Source organism: Pezoporus flaviventris, unplaced genomic scaffold, assembly GCF_033815535.1.
Source record: "Pezoporus flaviventris isolate CSIRO_AGI_PZ_B2104156 unplaced genomic scaffold, CSIRO_AGI_Pfla_v1 ptg000029l, whole genome shotgun sequence".
NCBI lineage: Eukaryota > Metazoa > Chordata > Aves > Psittaciformes > Psittacidae > Pezoporus > Pezoporus flaviventris.
This window is the reverse complement of record NW_026892577.1, coordinates 5,308,634-5,332,493: the sequence shown is the minus strand read 5'-3', so window position 1 is coordinate 5,332,493 and position 23,860 is coordinate 5,308,634. Positions and strand designations below refer to the sequence as shown.

At 39.2% G+C, this 23,860-nt stretch overlaps 1 protein-coding gene across 3 annotated transcripts; it reads left to right on the top strand.

Moving 5' to 3' along the window:
- TDRD1 (tudor domain containing 1) lies at positions 1-23,860 on the top strand. Of its 3 annotated transcripts, none has more exons than XM_061458672.1 (25): positions 1-81; positions 1,246-1,307; positions 1,517-1,664; positions 2,128-2,185; positions 3,323-3,383; positions 5,363-5,467; positions 5,829-6,011; positions 6,633-6,779; positions 8,242-8,413; positions 9,283-9,366; positions 10,119-10,295; positions 11,426-11,533; positions 12,928-13,098; positions 13,806-13,841; positions 14,568-14,816; positions 15,571-15,693; positions 16,790-16,900; positions 17,367-17,537; positions 18,585-18,830; positions 19,109-19,225; positions 19,442-19,546; positions 20,601-20,768; positions 21,088-21,303; positions 21,477-21,523; positions 22,946-23,860. In XM_061458672.1, exons 2-25 carry the CDS (start codon positions 1,254-1,256, stop codon positions 23,036-23,038), a joined length of 3,150 nt encoding a protein of 1,049 aa, XP_061314656.1. In that variant the 5' UTR covers positions 1-81; positions 1,246-1,253; the 3' UTR covers positions 23,039-23,860. The 3 variants fall into 3 exon arrangements, with proteins under 3 accessions (XP_061314656.1, XP_061314654.1, XP_061314655.1); XM_061458670.1 differs by having other exon boundaries at positions 2,080-2,185; XM_061458671.1 differs by lacking the exon at positions 13,806-13,841 and having other exon boundaries at positions 2,080-2,185.

The window sequence follows — 23,860 nt, the reverse complement described above, 5'->3', positions numbered from 1 at the left end:
CCAAGTGTAGAAATAGTACAGGAAGTTTTAGCTGCAACACAAGTGCAATAAAAGAGAGACTTTGTCCAAAGCTTGACAAAGGTATCTTGACCTTGTTCTTCTCTAATTGTATATGTGCTTGATTATTGATGAACATCATCAGTATGGCTTATAAATAGAATTAATTTATAATTATCTAAACTTGTGTGGGCTGCAGTGTCTTAGATAAGTGAAAAAAACCCTGGGAAATTGGAATACTAGGGAATTTGGCACAGCTATGTGCTGTGGGATTTGGGAGTTCCTTCAGCAATGTTTCTTGCCTTCATGAGTGCTTCAGTACTGTGTGATCCATATTCTCTTCTACTCCAAACAGGGGGAAGGTGAATTAATTCTGCGAGGTTTGAGACAGCTTTGCAGCCCTCTTGGGTTTGGAGGGTTCATGGAGATCTGATTGCATGTTAGGCAAGAGTTTTAGGTTAGGCAAAGCTTACAAGATTAACTTGCTTCCAGGTGGGGAGAAAAAAGGTCATACAAGCTTTATGTTGTCTCAGTGGAGAACTTGGCTTAATAAGCCTGCCAGACTGGAGCAAACTCCTAATAGCATGTGTAGTCTACAGCTGAAACAAATGTTTTGTAGGTAAATGAGTTGCCCACTTATAAAAACCCATTATACTTATAAAAACATGGTATATTGGTATGCAGGCTTAGCTGAATATTTGTCTTGTAATAGTGGCTTGATAGAGAACAAACTCGCTTGCAAATGCCACAAGGCTTATAAGGCGTTCACTGGAAAGTCAAAATCTCTTTTGAAGCATTTTGTTTCTGAATACTTGCTCATGGTCAACTCTCTTTAAGTATAAGCTTAACATGGGCCAGTATTGGAAGAGATACTGTTTCAGCTACTGTATAATTGCCTAGTCTAAATTTTTGCTGTATGGATTTTGGGAATTACATACTGGCTTTCTTTTATTTTTAATCCTGCTGAACAACTTTAATTGAAAATAAATATATTGAGGAAAGACGTTAAGTCTTAGGTCAAGTGATAGGCGCAGAGCAGTGAAGCCGGTAGGTTTGGATAAACATCGTATCAGAGTGGTAACAAGAAGTGACTTCCAAAGTGTGTCATGGTCATAGCATCTTCATTTACTCAAATGCGTCAGCAGAACAGGAGGAGTAGATAAGAGCCTTGTGTCTTCCTGCAAATACTTCATAACACAGGCATGCATTATTGTAATCAGATCCTTTTGCAAATACTTCTGCTTCTAGGAAGATCCATGGAAGGCACAACTGAAGGAGGGGACTTGCTTTTGACAGCTGCATTTGATAATGTGAGTTACTGTACTTCATCATTGCCCCAAATATTCTGAGCCTTTCTAGGTAGCAGAAATGATCATCATATATTGCTGGTTTTAGAACACTGAAATTTTGACTATCTTGTCACATTTTGGTATATTAGACTATTTTTACTGTAATTGGCAACTTTTGGGGCAGCTTTTTTTTTCTAGTAAGAATCAGTCAAGATGTTTTTCTTCCACAGGTATCATATTCTGATTCTGTTCATGAAAAGCTAAAGAAATCTCAATATTCCTTTGAGAATGGTTTCTCTATCAGCTGTGATGAGAGTGTCTTCTGTTCATTAGTACCACCCCCTCAAACAAAGACTTGTCATCACTGTGGTCTGTTTGGTAAGTGCCTTTTTTCCTGTAGTCTGGTGTATTTCAGTGAAACCCCATCAGAAGGTTTGCTCAGAAATGTGTTAAAATGGAGAGATATTTTTATATCTCAGATGCAAGTGTAGAGACTGTTCAGAATGTGTTTTGAGTTGCAGAACTGATTAACAGAAGTGAGCATCTCATTAAAAAAGTTTTGGTTTTCTTTTGGGGAATTCTTCTGTTGTTGGGTTTTTCTTTTCCTTAATTATAGAAGGAATTTGGGGCATCTGGGTTAGTAATCTTAGCTGTATGTAAATATAAACACCTATTTCTATTTTGGAACTGTCTTGTAAAGCAGTTATTTAATAATACATTGAGTGTGTATCTTAGCAGCTGTTGTCTCTTATGATATAGCTGTTTCTCTTGGACTCTTCTCTCTCTTTTTAAGGATCCCGTAGATGTTCACAATGCAAGCAAATATACTATTGCTCTGCAGATTGTCAGAAAGAAGATTGGCCAGCACATCGTATTGTGTGTGAGCCAGTTAAACCAAAGTAAGTTTGTTAAAAAGTTCTGCCAGATAATCTTTACATAAAGACAATATCCATCCCATTACAACCCAAGTGACCATTTAAAGGTGCTGTTACAGTGAAATAAATTGCTAGTGCTGCATTATCTCATATTTGTCATAAAAATCTGTTGCTTTAGAAATGTAATTTGGAAGATGTTGGAGTTCTTAAGGTGTTCTGTAGAGTTGCTTAAAGCAAAAGCATTGTTTTTACTTGCTTATCACATGTCTTTAGTGTTGATGATGTAAGGAAGGGAGGAGAAGTAAGACTGCTTTTCAGCAGTGGCATGCTTAATGGATTGCATTTAACAGACTCCGAAGAGGCATGCTTTGAATCTCACTGTTACCTCAGTTAATTTCATGGATATTTTATCTTTGATAAGCACAGCTGCAATTAGAAATTGTCTCAGCCAGGCCATTCTCTAAGCTGCTCATTATTGCTTCTTGGCATGCCAGTTTAGATGCTCAAGAGATCCCTTCCTAATCTGATTCAATTAAAATAAGCATCATTAGGTTATGACAAGTACGAATTGACTGGGTGGCTCTAGAGCAGTTGAGGGGAGTGATACGGCTATTCAAGCTGACACTGTAGCAAGGAGTGGTGACTGCAGTTCAGTCTGCATCCAGAAGTCTGTAATAAAAGTTTACTAGAGATTTATTCTCCCCCCCCCCCCCCCAAGTTTTGTACAGTGACTGAATAGGGAGAAGTGGGGACAATCTGGCCTGTGTGTTACCTGGATCTTATGTGTTCAGCTGAAATACCAACTTTTTTTATTTCAATTTTACAGTTCTTGAGGTTAGTTTGGGATTACAGTTAGTTTGGGATTACAGGGAACCTAGGACAACAGTATAACAGAACTCCACAGTAGTGTAAAATTTCTTCTACAGTTTAATCAGAAGAACTTTATTTTGTTGCTGTTGATGACACTGGGAAAAAACACACCAGATGTTGGGTAACAGGGAACTAACAAATTTGCCATTCTGCACTTTTCTGGAGGAGGAATAAGGGTTGATAACCACATGCTATAAACACAGCCTTTTGTATTTGCAAGTAGGTGTTAAAAATGCTGCTTGTCTGTCTTTGGTTGTTCGAAGTTAACATCCTTTTTTTCTTTGGTTATAGTGTAAGTAATAAAAATGGAGGCAAGTCACCTGGTAAAAACAAGAAGGGAGTTTATCTTAAGGTACAGAACATGCTTTTTACTATGTCTTAAATGGGTCTGCTGTGAGCTAGTTGCAATATGCTTAGTTTAAACTGTACAGCAAAGGAGCAAGTTCCAAAGGTTATAATCTGTTCCTTTTAGAAAGATCAGTGCTTCAAATAAAAAGTTACTGGGAGAAGCATTCAAAACCATGTTACGTTTTGAAGCCTTTTGATGTTAGCTTCAACCAGACATTTCCTGTAGTCTTCCCATGAGCTCTTCTGCAGGAAATCATTTTGTTGTCTTCCTGGTTTCTTGGGCTGATAATTCTGAAAGTGAGTAAATGTGCATACCTGCAACAAGCCTTATGTTTGCACTGTACAAGAAAACTCCATGTGGTTCTTTGAAGTAGCTCATTCGTCTGTTTTAACTTCCTGATAAATGTCTGGTGTGTATTTGTGACTGTGTTCTGATAAAAGTGATCAATGATCACACAGGACCTTTATGTTCAAGAGGGTATACAATATGCATAAATAACAGAAGGTGTTATTTATCCCTCATTCATCTTCTGAAACTCAAGGAACTTCTGTGGAAGTAGGAGAGCTTATATTCCATATTGAACAATACTTAATGTGGTTTTGGTATTGTACTGTGAGATGCGTTTTAATGGAAAATCTAGAAGGATCTTTTGTAATTAGACAATTTGGCAGCTGCAACGGTAAACTCGGCTGTTACGCATTGTCTGTAGTATGTTGGTGCAAATATAAGAGGTTTTTCCTAAGGATGTGTATAAGGCTATTTTTCTGATGTTTTTAGGATGTCACAGACACAGATGCATTAGGTGTATTGGGTTTGTGTGGCAAGGTTTTGTTAGCGGAGGGGCTACAAGGGTGGCTTCTTTGAGGAGGTGCTGGAAGCTTCCCTATATCCAATGGAGCCAATGCCAGTGGGATTCGAGATGGACCTGCCACTGACCAAGGCTGAGCCCATCAGTGATGGTGGCAGCGCCTCTGGGATCACCTTCGAGAAGGGGAAAAGTTGCTGCACAGGAGCAATTGCAGCTAAAGAGAGGAGTGAGAATGTGTGAGGAAAACCAGCTCTGCAGACCCCAAAGTCAGTGCAGAAGGAGAGGAGGAGGTGATCCAGGTGCTGCAGCAGTGGTTCCCCTGCAGCTTGTGGTGCAGACCATGGTGAGACAGGCTGTCCCCTGCAGCCTATGGAGGTCCATGGTGGAACAGATACCCATGTGCAGCCCATGGAGGACCCCACACTCAGCAGGGGCATGCCTGAAGGAGCCTGTGACCCCATGAGAAACCTGCACTGGAGCAGGTTCCTGGCAGGACCTGTAGCTCCATGGGGGAAGTGAGTCCACACTGGAGCACATTTGCTGCAGGACTTGTGACCCTACAGGGGGCCCACGATGGAGCAGCTGGTTCCTGAGGACTGCACCCCATGGAAGGGACCCATGAAAAACTGCAGCCTGTGGGAATCAGGTTAGGGAGGTTTGTGGAGGACTGTCTTATGGGAGAGCAAGGGAAGAGTGTGAGGAGTCCTCCCCTGAAGGAGGAAGGAGCAGCAGCAGAGACAGTGTGTGATGAACCCACCACAGGAGGTTGTTTAGATTTTCTTTGTTTCTTTTAATATGGATGCCAGCAGTTAAAGCAGTAGCTGTAATCTACTCTGGGGTGTTAAGGCCACAAGGAAGCAGGTGGAATTCAATTTGTCTTATTTGTGAGAGCATCATAAGCAGGAAATGTAGCTGAGCTGTCCTGTAAAACGGGTGTTAGAGGAAAAGGTGAATGTGTGAGACTTCAGCACTTGTTTTTCATTGTCTTTTCAGTTTATCTCTGTGATAATGTTTGTTATTTTCAAGAGTACCAAGTCTGTAAGATTCCTTATTGAAAGTCAACAGAAGCACTTTTTCACATTTCTTGAAATGATCAGAAGTTCTGTTTTGTTACTGCAAGGTGCTAAAGGTAAATAATTACAGTTTAAGCCTAACTTGTAGCTGTTTTAAATAGGGTGGCTCAGCTTCTGTGGATTCTCGCAAGACAGAAGAGCACATTAAGAAAATAACACTCTCGGATCTTCAGGCTCTACAGATCAAAAAAGCTATGGAAGTACAGGTACTCTTGTTTCTGAAGAATCCCACAATGCTTTATTAGGTTGCATTGGAAGCTTTGTTAAGCATATATAGCTGCATGTCACCTCAGCAATTTTGTATCATTTTGCTCACATGTAAAATTCCTTTATTTGTATGAAGATGAGTAAATGCAAGTAGGGCTCTGGGGGGAGTGAGGAAGACTATTTCTGTGAAAGTGAACATCACGGGGTTTATTCCCTGCAATTAATTACTGCTGCATTCAAAACAAAAGAATAAAACCAGGTTTAGGTTGAAATCCATTGATTGAAATGAACACTGGTCCTGAATTACATACTGAAGGTTGTTCTTGCATGATTATAATCTATTATGGCTTTTCTGTTTAGGGTATAGTAACAGAGTTCAAGAGCCCAAGTGAATTTTATATACAGTTGAGTTCTCCAGACTTCTTAGACCAGATCAGTAAACTTTCTCTGAAACTGCAGGACTGTTACGCTAGCACAGTTATTCAAGACCAATATATTGCTACCAAAGGGGAAGTCTGCGTTGCAAAGTGTTCTTTGGATCAGGTAACATCTGGTTGTCCATAAAATAACCATTCCTGTAAGCTCATCATGTTTTGCATGTTTGGCTTTTATATCTCTACCAGTGAAGGCTGCTAATTAGAGATTAATTTATTGTGGTAGTAACTAGTTTCCTGTCGTCAGGAACTCATATTTAGGGTATTGACTTTCTGCAAAAAAGTTTACTTTCGTGTGTTTATGTACTTGAACCCCATAAGTGCTGTTTGTCCTAGTGTTGCTTGAAGGATGTGTGTGTTTTTAACAAATCTAGATTACTGTAGTTAGAACAGTTTGGAATACGACTCTGCTTAATTAGGAAGTTATTCTTCATTTCTCACCTAGCTTTTCTGGTTGTGTTTCCATAGCCACATGTAGTTCCCGTTTCCCTTCCCACCCCTTTTTTGTATTTCTGCCCCTTTTTCTGCATTACTAGCAGAATCTTGACTTATTCAGTATCCAGTGTCTGTAGGAGCAGAATTTTACCTTCACTGCAGTGAACACTACAATGGGTTGTTTTCATTTAAGTCACTTCAGAATTTGTTAGTGCCTTTGCTAATAAACAAACCCGATGAAGCAGAGCAAACTTATGTGGTGTCCTTACAAAGATTATGGTTTATTCCTATACAGACCTGGAATAGAGCACTGGTAAAGGATGTGGATATATTGCAAAAGAAATCACAAGTATTCTATATAGATTATGGAAATGAAGAAGATATTCCACTCACCTGGATTAAAGCTTTGCACAAAGACATTGAACTGTTGGTTCCTCCATGTGTAAGTTCTCTTTACCTGATGCTGGTTGAGGTATTTTAAATGAATAGCTCTAAAGTGAGTGTAACTCATGTCTCAGTTTAACTGTCACTAATATTTTGTGTTCAGTGAAAGTGATACATGAAAACTGCTATGCTACATGAAGTTCACCCTCTGAAATGTTTCCTCTCTAATCCATAGGGGTGAGGAAGGCTGTTTATCTTTTTTCCTTGCTAGTCACAGAATTCTTGGGTTCTGAGCTGGTAAGAAGAACCCTCCAGGGCATTTAGGTCCACATGTCCCTTGTACGCTTTAGACCAGTCAGTCTCACCTGTGTGCCTGGCAAAATCTTGGAGCAGATTCTCCTGGAAGGCATGCAAAGGCACATGAAAAACAGCAAGGTGCTTGGTGACTGAAGCACCGCCTGTATGAAGATAGGCTGAGAAAGTTGGGGCTGTTCAACCTGGAGAAGAGAAGGCTGCGTGGAGACCTCATAGCAGCCTTCCAGTATCTGAAGGGGGCATATAAGGATGCTGGGGTTGGACACTTCATTAGGGACTGTAGTGATAGGACAAGGGATAACGGGTTAAAACTTAAACAAGAGAAGCTTAGACTAGATATAAAGAGGAAGCTCTTTCCTGTGAGGGTGGTGAGGCACTGGAATGGGTTGCCTAGGGAGGTTGTGAATGCTCCATCCCTGTCGGTGTTCAAGGCCAGGTTGGACAGAGCCTTGGGTGACATGTTCTAGAGTGAGGTGTCCCTGCCCATGGCAGGGGGTTGGAACTAGATGACCTTAAGGTCCTTTCCAAACCTATTATATGATTCTGTACTAGAGGAAGGCAGAGGAAACATTCTGCTTGTGTATTTTAATCTGGGCTTGTGCAGTAGGAAAAATGGTTTCTAGCTTGGGAAGGCTTAATTTGGAGTAAGGACAGCTGTTGATCTGAGTTCATTGCCATACTATGTGAATGTCTTCCATTATAACATAGATGTTGTAGCTTTAATTTGTGAGTTAAACTGGTATCTTTAGCTATGCACAAAGAAGGATAGAAAAGTATTCTAATTGGTGACAACTATGACTATCTGCTATTGGAGGTAGTTGTTAATAACTTGTTCAGATGACTTTCTGCTGGGTCCATGAAAGATTTTGAGAGCTGTTTAAATCTTTGCTTGGAGCCCTCAGTGTCTGTTGAGGGCAAGTTAGGACATGCAGTTGTGGTCATATGTGATGTGTGATATAAAAATGCCTTACATAAAATAAATAGTGGGAGAATAGGAGGAAATGTAGCTTACAGTTTGAATGTACCTTCCTCATTCTTAACTCTTCTGTAAAGAATTTAGCTGAATTGGTAGTGCTTCAAATTCCAACAGCAGCTTTAACTTTTATGTGCAAGGTGGTATTTCTAAGAGCCCTAATTATTCACTTGATTTTTCTAAAGGGCAAACAACCCCCATCCCCTCTTGTTCTAATTGCAATTCTTTGCAGGCCATTAGGTGTTCCTTTGCTAATTACAATCCAAAAGAAAAAGGGTGGAATGAAGGCGCTGCCAGATTCTCTTCTCAGCTTATAGGAAAACACTGTTTGCTAACTGTTGTTGACATATTACAGAAGGAAATGATGTTGAGTTTTGCTGTAGAAGTTGTTACTCCAGATTCTGGTGAGTACTTGGTAGTATAGTGGGGCGGGGGGGAAAGCCTAAATACAGGGAAGTATTCTGTGTTCACTTTCCTTCCACCTGCCCGGTACCTTTAAAAGAGGAATTTTTGTTGTTTTTCTCATTTATTTTTTTGCTTTAATAGATGCAAAATTGGGACCATGTTGTTCCTTTTTTCACATGTATTTTTAACTCTTTAAAAATGACAGTGTTAGCTTCAAATTCCACTAAGGATTTCACGAGCTTTTGGTCTATTTCGTACATGCTCACTAATGACAAAGCAATGTAACTTGCCAGCCTCTTGGAGAGAAGACCACGAAAAACACCACTGCATTCCTGAATGTGGTTTTTCATGGAACGCTGCATGTGCCTATTCCATGACTTTACAAGCAACTTAAGCACCTGTATTCCGGCTTTCAGTTGAAAATCACTGTATAGAAAGCTTGGAATACTGTTTGATGCATTAGAAATGGAATATGGGATAGTTAAGAAACTCAGGATTTCTTTGTAAACCTTGGTAACTCATTGCATGCTGAGTGTTGTAAATATAGAGGTATGTTATGAATCCTTGTGTCTGAAAAGCTGTACCAGTCTGCCGTGACTTTTGAGTACATACTTGTTATTACTGCCTAGCTCGTTTAATGTAGTCAGTCTCGGAGCTGTGAATGCTTTCAGAAAACTCAAGTAGTTGGATTACTCTGAAATTACTTTTATTTTGCATCCTAAGCATATTAAATGTTCAACAAATAACTAGAGCATGCTGACTTTGTGATAGGGATATAGGTCAGGCTCAGAAGATGATTCTGAAATGAAACTAAGCCATGACTGTCTTGCATGGTAAATAACTTTTGTTTCTTACATCTGTATTCTAGGAGACTACCTAGCTACAGTACCTTTAGAAACAAAGCCTGATATAACTACAGGAACTGATGCTGAAGGAGGGGACTCCCCAAGAGGTAAGCAAGCAAATCAAGCTTCTTAGTAAGAGAAGGAACAAAAAAATTGGGGAATTTTAGGTCCTTCCATGTCGCACGATACTCTGAAAGTAGTGAATATTCTAGCTGTTCACCACTGTCTTACTTAAAAGCACTGGTTAGCGAAGCTTCCTTCAGTTCACTAGTGATAGTAGCACATATGCTTTTTAATAGTATAAAGCACTTGTTTAGGGATAATCATAGAATGGTTTGGGTTGGAAAGAATTTTGAGATCATCTAGTTCCAGCACCCTGCAGTGGGCAGGGATGCCTTACACTAAACCATGTTGCCCAAGGCTCTGTCCAGCCTGGCCTTTGAACACTGCCAGGGATGGAGCATTTACCACTTCCTTGGGCAACCTGTTCCAGTGCCTCACCACCCTCACAGTAAAGAACTTCTTCGTATCTAACTGAACTTCCCCTGTTTCAGTTTAAAACCATCACCCCTTGTCCTATCCCTGTAGTCCCTGATGAAGAGTCCCTCTCCAGCATCCTTCAGATATTGGAAGGCTGCTCTGAAGTCTCTACAGAGCCTTCTCTACTCCAGGCTGAACATGTGAGCATTATTAGCTCACGCTTCAATGGCTAATTCAATTTCATGGCTATTGTGACAAGAGCCTTCAAAGTCTGAAGAGTCAGGAAAAACAATAACCTGCTTCAGCGTATTTAAATTTTCAGTCATCCAGCTTTTGATCAGCAACTTCCTTTTTTTGTTGTTTGGGTTTTTCTTTACAGTGTCAGAAAACCATTTGAAGAGAAGTAAAGCAAAAATGCCTCAAGATGAAGAATATCTTCACTGTGCTCATTCAGCTCCAGAGGATGTCTCTGTATGTGTTGGAGATGTGTTTTCTGCTATGGTTTCTGGCATGCAAAGTCCAGAAGACTTCTTCTGTCAGCCAGTACGCAACTGCCGTAAGTGCCAGTGGGATTCAGGATGCCTACTGTGGTATTCTGGTTTCTCAGTAGAGTGGCTGGAGGGAGGTGTTGCTGCTCTTGTGGTTTGACCTGAGATGATGATTCCCTGTAGCTTTAGGCCATGCCTCAGTCCATTAAGAGCCATGGTGGTGTGTAGGATAGATTTGAATGGCATTAGCCTGTGAGGTGATAATGTGTGGGCAGTCCAAGCATTGCAAAATAAAGAGATGGTGTGGTGTGGATTTCAGCAATCCAAAGTCAATTTGTATCACAAATACTTAATGTTAAATATATTGCCTCACATGTGCCAGAAATATGTTTGATTACTTTTATTCCTACAATACCTTGTTGCTTTATCACTGGAGGGAAATGTTTCCTTATAGGCTGGCTGCATGGCCTGAACTTTGTTACATAGTATGGGGAGAATATCTGAGTATGAGAAAGTCTGATTAGAGTGCCCAAACCCACTTTGGTGTCATCTGATATAGTAAGACAGTAAGACTGTGAGTAACACAATAGTGGGCCAGAGTGCTAGGCTGCAGGGACTGCTGGTGCCCCACAGTGCCCATAAGCAGATGTCTGGGGGAGAATAATAGCAGAATAAGTTTGTGGGGTGTGACCTCCTAGTGCTGTCCAAGCCAGTGTTTGTGTGTTTTCAGCTAAAAGGGCTTCTGCAGCTGGATGTGATATGGTGTGTCTCCTACATTGGATTTGTCTTCTGTGTACTTGTGCAGCCTTTGAATTCTGGGTAGACTCGATGCATAACATGTCGTTTGGCAAGAAGTGACCTTATCTGTGTGTTGTCTGAAGAGCTGTCTCTTTGGTTTCTTTCTAGTATGCTTACAGTTTCCATTTTCAATTCCTACTGGCTTCAGTCTCTTTCCTGTATTGACTGTTTTTCCCTGTTCATTTTCTTTAACACTGATTCCCCAGGCTCACATGAGGGCTGACTGTTTTTTTTTCTGGTTTGAAGAGTCCTGGTTTCATCACTATTTTGGTATTACATTAAACATTATGTGAAAAATCTCCATTACACTGCAAGATCTTCTTTGATCTTAAGATTTGTATACTTTAGTAATAATTAAAACATAGTGTATGTTCCAAATCTCTCTATATTTTAATGTTAGGTCAACTTGCTGAGCTTCAAGTGTCTCTTAATGAACACTGTGGCAAACTTCCCAGTAGTCCAGCTTTCCGTCCTCCTCTTGGGAATGTGTGCTGTGCCCAGTTCACAGGTAAAAATGGAGTGAAAATACGGCTCTTACATCACTTTATTTGAAAAACAGTGTTATGATTATGTTTAGAAATATTTCATAGTTAATTTTATTGTTTGGTTTTAGCTGTGGATAGCATTTGGTAATAATGTAAAGAAATTATAATAGCAAATGGTGACATCTAGAAAACACTAGTCTAAAAAATTTTAGACCATAAATTGGTGCCTTCATTGTGCAGACTCTTTACACTGGATTATTTTTTGTATATAGGAGCTTTTTAAGAGACCATGAAAGAAATTTGGGGGTTTCTGTGTTGGTGAGCACCATTTCCTGTGGCTGGAAGTAAACAGGCCCCCAAAAGAGAGACAGAAGAAATGAGCTCATAATATCTAGTGATGGTTCTTTGATAGATGACGACTTAATGTTATTTAGCAAACACCTGATAGTCCTGAGTTGTATGTTGAGAAATTAGGTTCTATCTGACAGTGATCACTAATGTCAAGCTTTTACAAGTCTCATGATAAAATTGAGCCTTGCCTAAACATAGGCAAATTCTCTGCATAAAGCAGTGTTTTGTGCTAGGAACTGGAAGTCTGTATGAAAGACATACCTTTTATTGATTGGAGTCTGAAGTCCTGTTTGCCTGAAGGCAGTAGAATGAAGATGAATCTCTCTTCCTCACAGATCATTGTCCCGTTCATCAGCTTTTAAGGAAGAAAAAAAGCTGCTCTTATGCCTTTTTTGTTGCTCAGAAATGTTGCTGTTGTTACTTTGTGATTGACAGGCATTCCTGGTCATTTCTTTCTTTCTATTTCTTGTCGCTTTGCTGCTTTGAACAAATTAGTTGTGGAACTGATCAGAAAAACTGAAATAAATGTTGGTTTTTTTTTTATGTTCTGATAAACAGTAAGCTGTCTTGGCATTTGAATGGGTATGGGTTTCAGGTGCCTAGCTGGGAAAAGCTATGAGATCAGTACCTGAGATATCATGAGAAACTTCACTAAGCTTGTGTTTCTGTTCCTCACATCTTTCAGTTGAATTCAAATACTGAAATCATTAATCTGTGGTTTTGCTTTTGAATTGCATGTCATTGTGATCATCTGAGAGACTGTTGTTTGTTTAAATGTATTTAACTTCAGCACTACATCCACATAATGTAACCAGTTCTTTGTTGCTATATGTATTTGTGAAGGGGGGGATGTCTTTATGGAAAGATAAGTTTGCAACAGTGACATTGTGCAAAGGGTGATGGTGGTGGATGTTGCATCATCCATTCACCTTTTGTGAAGGTCTGTATGAACTTAATGCTGTTGGTTTATGTAGAGATTCGTGGTGTATTTTTAGATTGGTCTACCCAAAAGATCATTCTGTGCTCAGAAGTTAAACTACAATGAACACTTGTATCTTTCTTTCAGAAGACAGTTGTTGGTATCGTGCTACTGTTGTAGCGTATGCCTCTGAAGAGGCTGTTGTGGCAGAGTACATAGATTATGGTAATTCTGAAGTTCTTCCACTAACTAAACTTCGTCCTATGATTCCAAGATTAATGGACCTGCCAGCTCAAGCCATAAGGTGTACCTTGGCAGGTATGAAATAAATCGGCAGTTTCAAACTGGATAAAGGCAATATAAGTGGGGTGGGGTTTCATAATGATCACATCTGTAGTATCTTCTGTTGAAATATGGGGAAGGATAGAGAACAGAAGGTGTTATTTCCTGACTTCTTAATTGTGGCACATCTACAAAATGGGCTAAGTCTTTCCTAATGTACCTGATGATCTGCAGTTGTATGGTTGGAAAACTGTGTTATATTAACATATCTGTTAGGTTTTCAGTGTGCTTTTTTTCTAAGCAAAATTCAGTCACCTACTGGATTGTGGAATTTTTTAATCCATGTGCTTCTGACGCTGCAGGGGAAGCTACAATTCCATTTTTTGTCTTGCGGTTTGAATTGTATCTCTGTGTGTTGTCTTTCCTGTCCTCCCCTGGCTCTAGGGCAAATCGAGTGAAACTACCAGTAGACTCCTCTCTGTAGTCTTGTAAAATCTGTCAAATTATAGAAAGGATGTTAACACTTTCTAGTTCATCCTTCTGTCTTAAACCAGGATCATGACTTCCTTTTTGACATACTTGTTTAACCTGCTGTTGGAAATGGTTTGTTTTTCTGTCTGTTCCTGTCACTCTGCAAAATAATCCTCCCCTTTGCTTCTATGCCCTTCCTTTAGAATACTCAATGTCTTATCCTTTCTTTATGTTATGTGACATTTAATCTGCTTTCCATTCGTTTTATAAAGTCAGGAAGCTAGAATATGCTCCTCAGACTTCAGAAGGTAAACATGAAACAATGGTTCCCTTGTATGTAGAGATATAACCAGTGCATATGGAATGTGACCTAAACAAATCTCTTTTCTGGGACAAACCATGATGCCTATAGAGGATGAGTGTTCCAAGATGAAAAAAGGTCCTAAACACAACATGGAAGCAAAGAACTGATCAGAGAAGATCTTTTCTGATAAGACTCAAATATTACTGCTGCATAAAATATCCTTATGGAAGGCAACTTCTGCCAATCTGTTACTATAAAGTTCTGGTTATAACTTGGATTTTAGCCATAAATTTAGTAGTATGGAGAGTAAACATTTAAGGAGGAAGAAGCTTAGAGGAGCAGATACAGTGGCTGAGATGGTTAAGGTTCTTCAAAACTGTATGTTGCAAGTCTTTGAGTCTCATGACTATACTTCTTAAATGTTCATCCTAAGGAAGTATTAAACCTGAATTTATGCTTTTATTTGAGTAGTAGGCTAATTGTACATGATCTTTGTCTTTTTATTAAATCCAAGTACTCTAAAGTTCAGAATCTAAGTAACTAGGTTTGAAATCTTACAAACACAAGGAGTGAGGATGAGTCACTTGATACATTAGCTGCTTAATCTTTTGTTTTAAACAGTGTTTAATAATTCTATGAAATACGCTCTTGAGAATAAATCTGTAAAAGATGTTGACATGCTGAAACTTGGACTGTCCTCAGACCCTTTCCATACTATGTCACCTTTTAGGTGTAAAGCGACCATTAGGAGGGTGGACATCAGAAGATACTTGTTTTATGAAACAGCTGGTAAAAGACAAAGTGTTTACAGTAAAAGTAGTAGGTAAACACAGTTACAGATCTGTGGTGGAGCTTGTAGATGCATCAGTTACTCCAGCAATAAATGTATCAAGCCATCTCATAGAGAGAGGCTGTAGAGCTGAAGAACCAAGAATGGCCTTGCCAGCAATTGGAATGAATGACGTTAAGCAAGCAAATGGTGAGTACAGGCATGTTCTGCTGAACTGGAGTTATTTAACCTCCCTGCTACAGTGGGTACAAAGAATGCAAGTCCTTAACTGGTCAGAACTTCTCAGCCGAGCTCATGAAGTCTGGCTTTCACAGTGGATGCCAGCCACGCTAGGCTTAAGTCTTAAAAAGCCTGTCAGTTGTTTCTGCATGCTGCTGCTTACCACAAAGTGTCACAAACTTGGCAGCTGTGAAAAATACAAGAAGATTTAATAATATGCTTAATGGATGAAATAACGGCTTCTCCAATCTGCCATCATTTAGTTTTCATGTGATCTGTTCTACAACTTGTGTTAAATAATAAGCTTTTTTTCAGGTACTGGAGTATAATATAGAGTGTAAGTTTCTACAACCAGTCTTTCTGTCCTTGTTCTTTTTGTTGTTCTTTGTAATCTTTTGTTCTTCTTCTTGTCCTTAGATTATTTCCAGTACTCTGTGACAGCTTTTCCCCTCTTTTATGCCCCCTCCCCTGTTTCCCAGAGTCCCTCTTGCTCAAATTATTACCGCTAGCCCATACCTCTTCATGTGCCATTGATCAAGTACGTTAACCAAGTAGCACATTTCTCTTACTTTACTTTTTTCTGCAAAAAGGGTCTCCCTGGTAATGAATCTGATGGATTATTTAAAACAAGAAATCCCAGGACATGAATGAGCATTCAGGATGTATCATTTTTTCCTGTAAAAATTATTTTCTCTTCCTTTCTTTTCATCTCTGTCCTTTCTAGAGGACACAACAAACAAAAGCATTTGCAAGTGGAATAAATTAACTCTGAAACAAACAGTTGATGTCATAGTGTGTACGCTGTACAGTCCTGGAGAATTCTACTGTCATATTTCAAATAACAGTGGTAAGTTTGTTCAGCTTTTTTCTTTCTGCTGGTTTATTTGCTTCCTGACTGTCATTTACTGTAGTTCTAATGCATCATGGTTTCAAGTGGGCTTGTTGCATGAATACTTGCCTCTGAAGTTTTGGTCTGAGAATACAAGTGGAATATTGGAGAAGTTGGGTGATGGTATGTAGTGACTCTGAGACTGAAAGCTGAAGATGTTGAAGATAAGCAGTTAAATGAAATTTAAAGAATGTAGAGAAAAGTGAGAAGAGCAACTATATGATTCTATGATTCTATAACCAAGGCAATGGAGAGATAAACGGAAGATGGCAAGAGGTTACCTATGCCCGTACAATATTTACTAGTGCTCTCCTCTAGTACCCTGTCCTATTCTAAGTTAGAAAAAACCTACAAAGATTCAAAAGAAATAACATGAAAATGAGAAAATGCAGCTTTTGAGACTTGACTTCCCCTTGGATAAGCTAAAAAAAAACCCAGATAATGTTGTTGTGCTATCCTGTATAAAGACTTCTAATAGCCACTGGCATTTTAACCTACTAAAAGACCTGCATGATGAAATTCAGTGGCTGGAAGTGGAAGATAAATGCATTCAAACCAAAAATAAGGCAGATATTAAAGGGGGGAAGGTTTGTTCTTTGTCTCTAGGGATAGTATAGATACATGGCTTCTCACCTTTCAAACACAACAGAGTTCCTCTCTAGAAGTGATGCTATAGAAAGAAATATAGAAGCAAGTAGGATGAGATCCCATAACCTGTCATATGCATTGGCTGAACTAGATAATTCCAGTGGTTGTAAAACATACTTCAGTTTCTGGAGTGGAGGGGGCTTGCTGGATTAGCAGATAGAATTGCTGATCATTTAGTTATTATACTGAAGTAATTTGTCAGAGAAAAATCAGCTATCTCACTTCTTCCTGCTACTAAGTCTGTCTGGTAGGTGAAATGACCCAGTGTCAACAGTTACTTATTCATGAAGCTCTAAAATTCACTGAAATCTCCCATCAAACCTTTAAAAAAGCTGCACAGCAAACACCATTGATCAAGTTCAAGTCAAGTTACTTTGTTGATCTCATCTCTTTTTCTTTCTTTCAGAGTTAAATGCTCTAAACTTACTTAACAAATCATTGTCTGAATACTGTCAGAAAACACCACCAAATGTTTTTAAGCCTGAGAATGGAGAACCTTGCTGTGCCTTCTTCTCTGGTAAAATGTCTTTGTTTCTACAGGGTGAATGTAAAGCAAAAAAAATAGTTTTAATTTCTTACAACGATGCTGGCAAGGGACTCTTCATCAGGGATTGTAGTGATAGGACAAGGAGCAATGTGTTTGAACTGACAAAGGGAAAGTTTGGATTAGATATAAGGAAGTTCTTTACTGTGAGGGTGGTGAGGCACTGGAATGGGTTGCCTAGGGAAGCTGTGAATGCTCCATCACTGTTGGTGTTCAAGGCCAGGTTGGACAGAGCATGGGTGACATGGTCTAGAGTGAGGCATCCCTGCCCATGGCAGGGGGGTTGGAACTGGATGAGCTTAAGGTCCTTTCCAACCCAAACCATTCAATGATTCTGTGAATTGGCAGAGTATAGCAAAGAATTGGATTTATTTATTAGAAGCTAAATGCTGGTAAACCTACGAAATGTACTAAGTAATTTATTTTTTCTCTTAATTAGATGATGGTTACTGGTACCGTGCATTGGTGCAAAATGTTTGTTCAGGTGGGACTGTTAAAGTGTGCTTTGTGGACTATGGAAACGTGGAGGAGGTACCACTGGATAAAATACGTCAGATCTCATCCTCGTTCCTAAAACTTCCATTTCAAGGAATTAAATGCTGGCTCTCAGGTGGATTTTCATATGGATTCTTTCTCTAAGAGCTATTGCATTTAGAGACTTGCTGCTCTGTGGGGTGGAGGTGGTGACGTGGTCTGTACTTCACAATACTCTGTTTTTCTGGGGGTGTGTGGGTTTTATTTGTTTGATTTTTAATATGTGTGTCTGTTGCTTCCAGCTTCTGGAAATTGTGGGAACTCTTGTTTTAGCCTTACTACACAGCAGACTGGCATTTAAAGATGGTGGCTCTTCCCTGAGCTCCTGACAGTGCTATGGAGCGATCTGCATGGAGGTTACTTACTGATTCACCAGTCAAAGGGAACTTGTCATTTAGTTCTGCTTCATCTGTAATGCTTACTAACTTTTGGTTGTTGCCTTGCTAAGAATAAATGTGCTTTTCTGTACAGAACTTAATTATTACACAAAACTCTTGCAGGCAAAGGAGCTCGTCTGTTTTTGTGAAGCAAATTGGCTTTTCAGTTCTCACAGATATTTTAATTGATTCTTGCAGAGTTTAGCACCATGCTGCTATTTCTCAGTCTTCTACCAGTTCTCTGCCTTTTCTGTACCAAATCACTCAGAATTCTAGAGCTATTCTGTTTTCCTAATGTAGTCTATTTGACTTAAAAAATGTGGAAACAGGAAAAAGCTCGAGACCACACTTTGTCAAAGTGGGTTTTGCTGGTTTGGGTGGGGGGGTTGTCTCTTAAACACTTTTTTTTTCTGCTGTTTTGACAAAGTGGTTATATTAAAGTGATTCATAAACAGTCTTAACAGTTGTTGCTTGTGCTAAGGCACAAGGATTTACTTGGTAAAATGCCATAAAATGTAGGAAACCAAGCTTGAGAGTCTTGAGGAAATGCCTCCTTTTAGAAGAAAGGAGGAAGAGGGAGACCAGTTAACAGGGTGAAGTACAATGTGTATCCCGAATGTAGTAAAAGTAGCCTTGGAATTTTAAATTATCATTAAAAATAAAGGTGGTGGGGAGGGTAAAGGAAAATAAAATGTTCAAGAAAATCACTTAATGAAGGCATTTTGAAAAGTTCTTCTATTTCCTAGGTATAAAGCCTGTTAGCAGCAAATGGATTCCAGAAGCTACAGCAAGATTTCATACGTATGCTGTAGGGATGAAGCTTCAAGCCAGAGTAACTTCCCTTTCCAGGGATGGGGCGGGTGTAGAGCTTATTGATAATTCCACAGGTTGTCCTAAAGTGATCAATGAGTTACTAACTTCTGAAAAACTGGCTGTAAAGGAAGTTCTACAAGAAAAAACTAAGCTTCCAAACAAGCCTGTTGACAAGAAAGGTAACTAAATGAATGGTAACTTTTAGATTGCACAAGCAACTTCAGCGTTCCAGTCTTTAACCACGATCTTGCCATTCAGCTGTAGTTAATATCAATAATAACCATGCATAGTTTTGATTGTATTATCAGTTTTTACAGTTAAACACAAGCTGCCCTGCAGGTGGCATTATAGACAGAAAGAGAAAGATAAAAATGAAAAGGTACTCTGTAACAGTTACTTATGGTATGTCTGTGCTTGGAGAAAAGTGATACACTGCCTTTTCTTACTGTTCTGTTAGAAACGTCACTTGGGCACTGGAAGTCGATCAGATTGGCTATAGATGAAACCATGTCTGTCTGTGTAACAGAAGTTGTAAGCCCAGACTTGTTCTATGCTGTACCAGTTAAAACTAAAGGTAAGAAAGCGTTCACTGTTCCTAATACCAGTAAAAAGTCCCTGTTGCAAGCTCGTTCATAAAATGAATGCCTGTAGTGAACTGAACCTTGTGGAAGTGTAGCTTGGACAGTAGAAACAAAATATCAAAGGTGGAAGCAGAGGAGCTTAAAAGTAGGTATTCTTTTCATTATACTCAAACGTGGTTAGTTATTAAATTGCTTTTTTTTTCCTGTAGATCAACTACATAGGCAGTTGATTGAACTACAAGACTATTGTAAGTCTTGTATTAAGGAGCCCTTCAAACCAAAACCGGGTGAAGCCTGTTGTGCCAGGTTTTCAGGTGAGGCAATCCTTTGTTCTTATTTCCTTGACTAGTGTTACAGTTTTCGCCTTTCCTTTAGGAAAAGGACAGCTGCCAGCTTGAAAGTGCCAGCTCTTAATTCTGCTCCAGAAGGTAGTCTGGCTGCATCTTTAGGGCAAGGAAACCATCTGACAGCCTAAAAAATATAAGGAATAGGTTGTGCCCTGCAGGATGCATGGAGCTTTAAGAGAAAAGAAAGCTAGTTACTGTTTAAACTGAAATTAGTGTCCGAGTTACAGGGACATGAGATTTATGGCAGAGCAGTAGTGTACTTGCATCTATATAGACCCACTTCTGGTTTGTGGGTCCCTGGGCATGTGTTTTGTTGATGCTGGCTGTGACAGCTGATCATTCAGCCTTGTTAGTGTAACAAGCTGTCCAATGTTAGCACACTTAGTCCAAGTCAGAAGTATTCTTAAGTGAGGGAATTTACTGCCTTAATCTTTCAGAAGAGGGGATGCTCTGCTGGATTATTAGCACAGTATTTTAAGAGAGGAGTGTTGGCTCATAACTATTATAAGTTGACTGCATGCAGGCTGTTGCAGGAGATCTGAGTGCTGAAAATGAGCTTGGGTGTTAGATGGGATAGCAGCTCCTAGGAAACAGGTGAATTAAAGTACTCGGCAGACAACAAGAGCATACCTAAGCGTTTGACAGTTGGGTTTAACTTCCACTGATTTCTGCCTTATATTTTGTTTATGACTTTTCAGGATAACTGAGGGAAAATGTTTAGGGTTTTCTCTTTCTTTTTTTTTTTAATTTTGGTTATGTTTTGAGAGGGAGTATGTGTTGGAAAATTAAGAAGCTGGTAATACAGTGTGCAGATAGCCTTAAAGTCTTGTAGTGAAAATCTTACCTATTTACAATACAGCAATCAGAAGCTTGTTCTGTGGGCTTGCTACTTGTCAAGTGGCCTTTTGTACGTACCAGAGTATTTAAAAATGCCTGGAAGGCTGTATAGAGTCTTGTTCTCTGGATGAGCTGTGTTTTGCAAGATTGTACTTCATGTGATTCTTGTCTTAATCTTTTTCAGGTGATGGCCGTTGGTACAGAGCTCTTGTTCTGAAAGATTTTCGGTCTGTAGTGGAAGTCCTGTATGCAGACTATGGGAACAAAGAAACTTTACCACTTTCAGAAGTGCTGCCAATCACCGATTCCTACTTAAAGCTGCCATTTCAGGCAATTACATGTTCACTTGCAGGTAACAAAATATACAGAAAAACACCCAAAAAAAACCCTGTAAATAAATAAATCTGTACCTGTTCTGATGATCATGTTAATTCCTTAACTCTGATAAACAATAAGGTGATCTGCTGAAATAGAGGTAATCTGTGGAAGCTGTTTCAGAAATTATGGTTTTAGTTAATTATCTGTAGAATCTAAGCTATTTACGTTAAAAAAATTTAGCAGCATCGTACTTTCAAAAGCAGTGATAGCATTATGTGTAAGATTCAAGTTGCATCATAAAGGAATTCTGTATAGAGCAAACTTTGGTTTGGGGTTTGTTTTTTTTTTTGCAGGCATAGAGAAATCTGATCAGCCTCCATTATTACAAGTTGACAAGTTGAAAGAAATGTTATTGAATAAATGCATCATGATTAAAGTGAAAGGGATTAATGGAAATACTAATCTAGTAACAGTGGAGAAACTTTGGGAAAACGGCAGTCTGAAAGTAGCTGTAACAGAAGGTTTGGTCAAATCCAGCAGTGCTGAAAGCTTACGCCCTGAGCGTCAAGGTACGCACTTAATACTTCAGATTACTTAATTTGAAGAACTGTGAGCACATGAGATGCCTGGCTTTTCCTTCTAAAAACTTTAGCCAAATTCCATGTGTCACCCCCTTAAATGAGGGAAGCAATGTCCATGTGTGTTTTGCTCATTCACTTCCTTTGTGTGTTTTTTTTTGTAGGCAATGCATGTGGGACCAAATGCTGCTGCACAGAATTAAAAATACAAGTAAGATTCAGTCCAGGCAACACTCTTCTACATTTCCAGGATTTAAAAGAAACCCCATGTGGGACACAGATGGCAGCAGGGAGATAATTGCTAACATTGAAGATGAGCAAAGTGAACATACCAACACTTGTTCTCGATTTGTTTTACAAGTGGTAATAATTAGAGCACCCTGAAACTGAGGGAGGATAGTGCACAGATCACACACACTCCATTAGTCTGTTTTGCCCCATGCACAGCTCTCTTCTTTCTTTTCCTAGAGTATATAGGCTCAGGAGGGTTCATTTTTGTCTGCTGTGTAAAGGTAGTTGTGGTGTTTTGCATAAACTATGTCACTTGGAGGGCAGCTGGATTTTTCCAGTAATATGGCAATGTTTTGCTGTGGTTGCAGCTTGGCAGAGAGCTGCCCATGTAAGTCTTACAGTGTGTATTTCTGGTAGCAGAGATTAATACTAATGTGTGCCACAGTCATTCATGGAGCTAGGGCTGAGAACCTGAGTTCAGAATACTGGAATCTGTAAGAGTGTTGCTAGATTGTCTCTTTACACTTAGGACATTCCTGTGATTTTGGAAAGCTTTCTGGCTTTAAGCTTTCTCATAATTTTGAATTGGGCTATTTATGAAAAATTAGAACTTTAAGCTTACTAAAAGTAACTTAAAGTATACCAGAAAAAATACATCGGCCTTTTGCAAAGTGAGGATCTTTGTCAGAGGGATGAGAAAAACCTTGAATTTTCAAGATGGAAACCTCTTTCAGGTGTGGTTCAAACTTCCCCCTCTCACCCCAGCCAGTGGCAGCAAGGTCAAAAGCAAAAACATGCACTGTGATATTTTGGAGGTAGGAAAAGCATTTCTCTCAAGGTCATTTAGACCTTTACTGCTTTGGAGTAAGTTTTGCTACCAGGAGTTTAGTGGCAGAAAGGCAGAACCATGCTGTTCCTGAATGTAGTTCATTTGTCTGTCCCAGTGTAGGTAGCTGGACCTCCATTTCCCTTTCCCCTCTACATCTATTTGATCTTCCAGTTAGATCTAGCTAATGTCTTCTGACTTCAATGTGAGTTTTCTGTTTTCTGTTATCCTACTGTATAAGTTTGGCTCACTGTCATGACAGATAAAGGTAGGACAGGAGATTCCAAAATAACTCAAAACATCAGGAAATAGATGTGTGAATAACCAATTTGAGTATTTCATCAGTATGGTTCAAGGAAGCTGCTGCTTCAGGGGAAAAAAGGGGAGCAATGACAGGGGGGAGTCAGCTACAATTCTACTGGCTTTTTACACATCCAGAAGGTTTTACAGCAGAAAGGACTTGTATATTCATTGAACTAATACAGGATTTAGCAAGAGTTCTGTAGTTTTAGGAAGTATCGTAATAGGAAATCAGCAATTTAAAAGACAAATCTTATGTTTCTGTTTATTCCACAGCTTAAAAAGCATGAGCAGATCCTACTCTTCCTTTTAAACAAGTATGGGAATCCAGAGGGATTCAATGAAATGAAAAAACTGTTGGAACACTAAGTCTCCAATGGGCCATTCACTTCTACATATACCAAGTTGCTGCAGTTCCTATATTGGAAGAGCCAGGTGTACTCATCAGCTTGAAAATGAGTAGCTCTATAGGAATTCTTCTGTTTAAGTACCTGTATTTATCTGTATACTGGGATTGTTCTGAAATATGTAGCTTGAAGGATTTCAAAGCAGCAAGCTCAAATTAATGTTATGTTTTTTGCTTTGTACAACCATGTGCTGCTGGTTTTGCCTTTCATTTTGCTGTTGAATGCACATAACTGAGAATGGTCATTGCATTGTGAGTCTAGTCTTCAAACTGACATTTGAAATGACTGTAATCATAAAGCTTACTTCAATTTTGATACCATTAGTCTTAAGTGAAAAAACTGTATCTTGATATAGTCGTCTTTCAGTTTGATTTCCAGTCTGAAGTTAGACTGAAAATTGTTTTACATCAGCTTGGTTTCAGTATCATTAATGGCTGAATCTTGTCTTGGACTACCTGCAGGTAGTTCTGTCTAAAAATCACTAAACACGTAAAAGCACACAGTTCTTTATTTACACTTATACTGTGTAATCTGCATCTGTGAATATTGTTTTGAAGTAAATAGTATTGGAGCTGTTTTGGCTGTAGCTACATTGTTGGGATTTTTATACCATCATGCTCTTTCACATCATAATAGTCTCATTCTGGGCTGTGACAAAAATACTGAATCAGATTATTGTGGGGATTTTGGTACCTCTCTAAAGTGGAGCAGATACTTAGTTATCATTTCTGACTAATCCGGAAGCAATGTTGCTAAGGATGCCAAGTTGCTGTGCATACAGCAC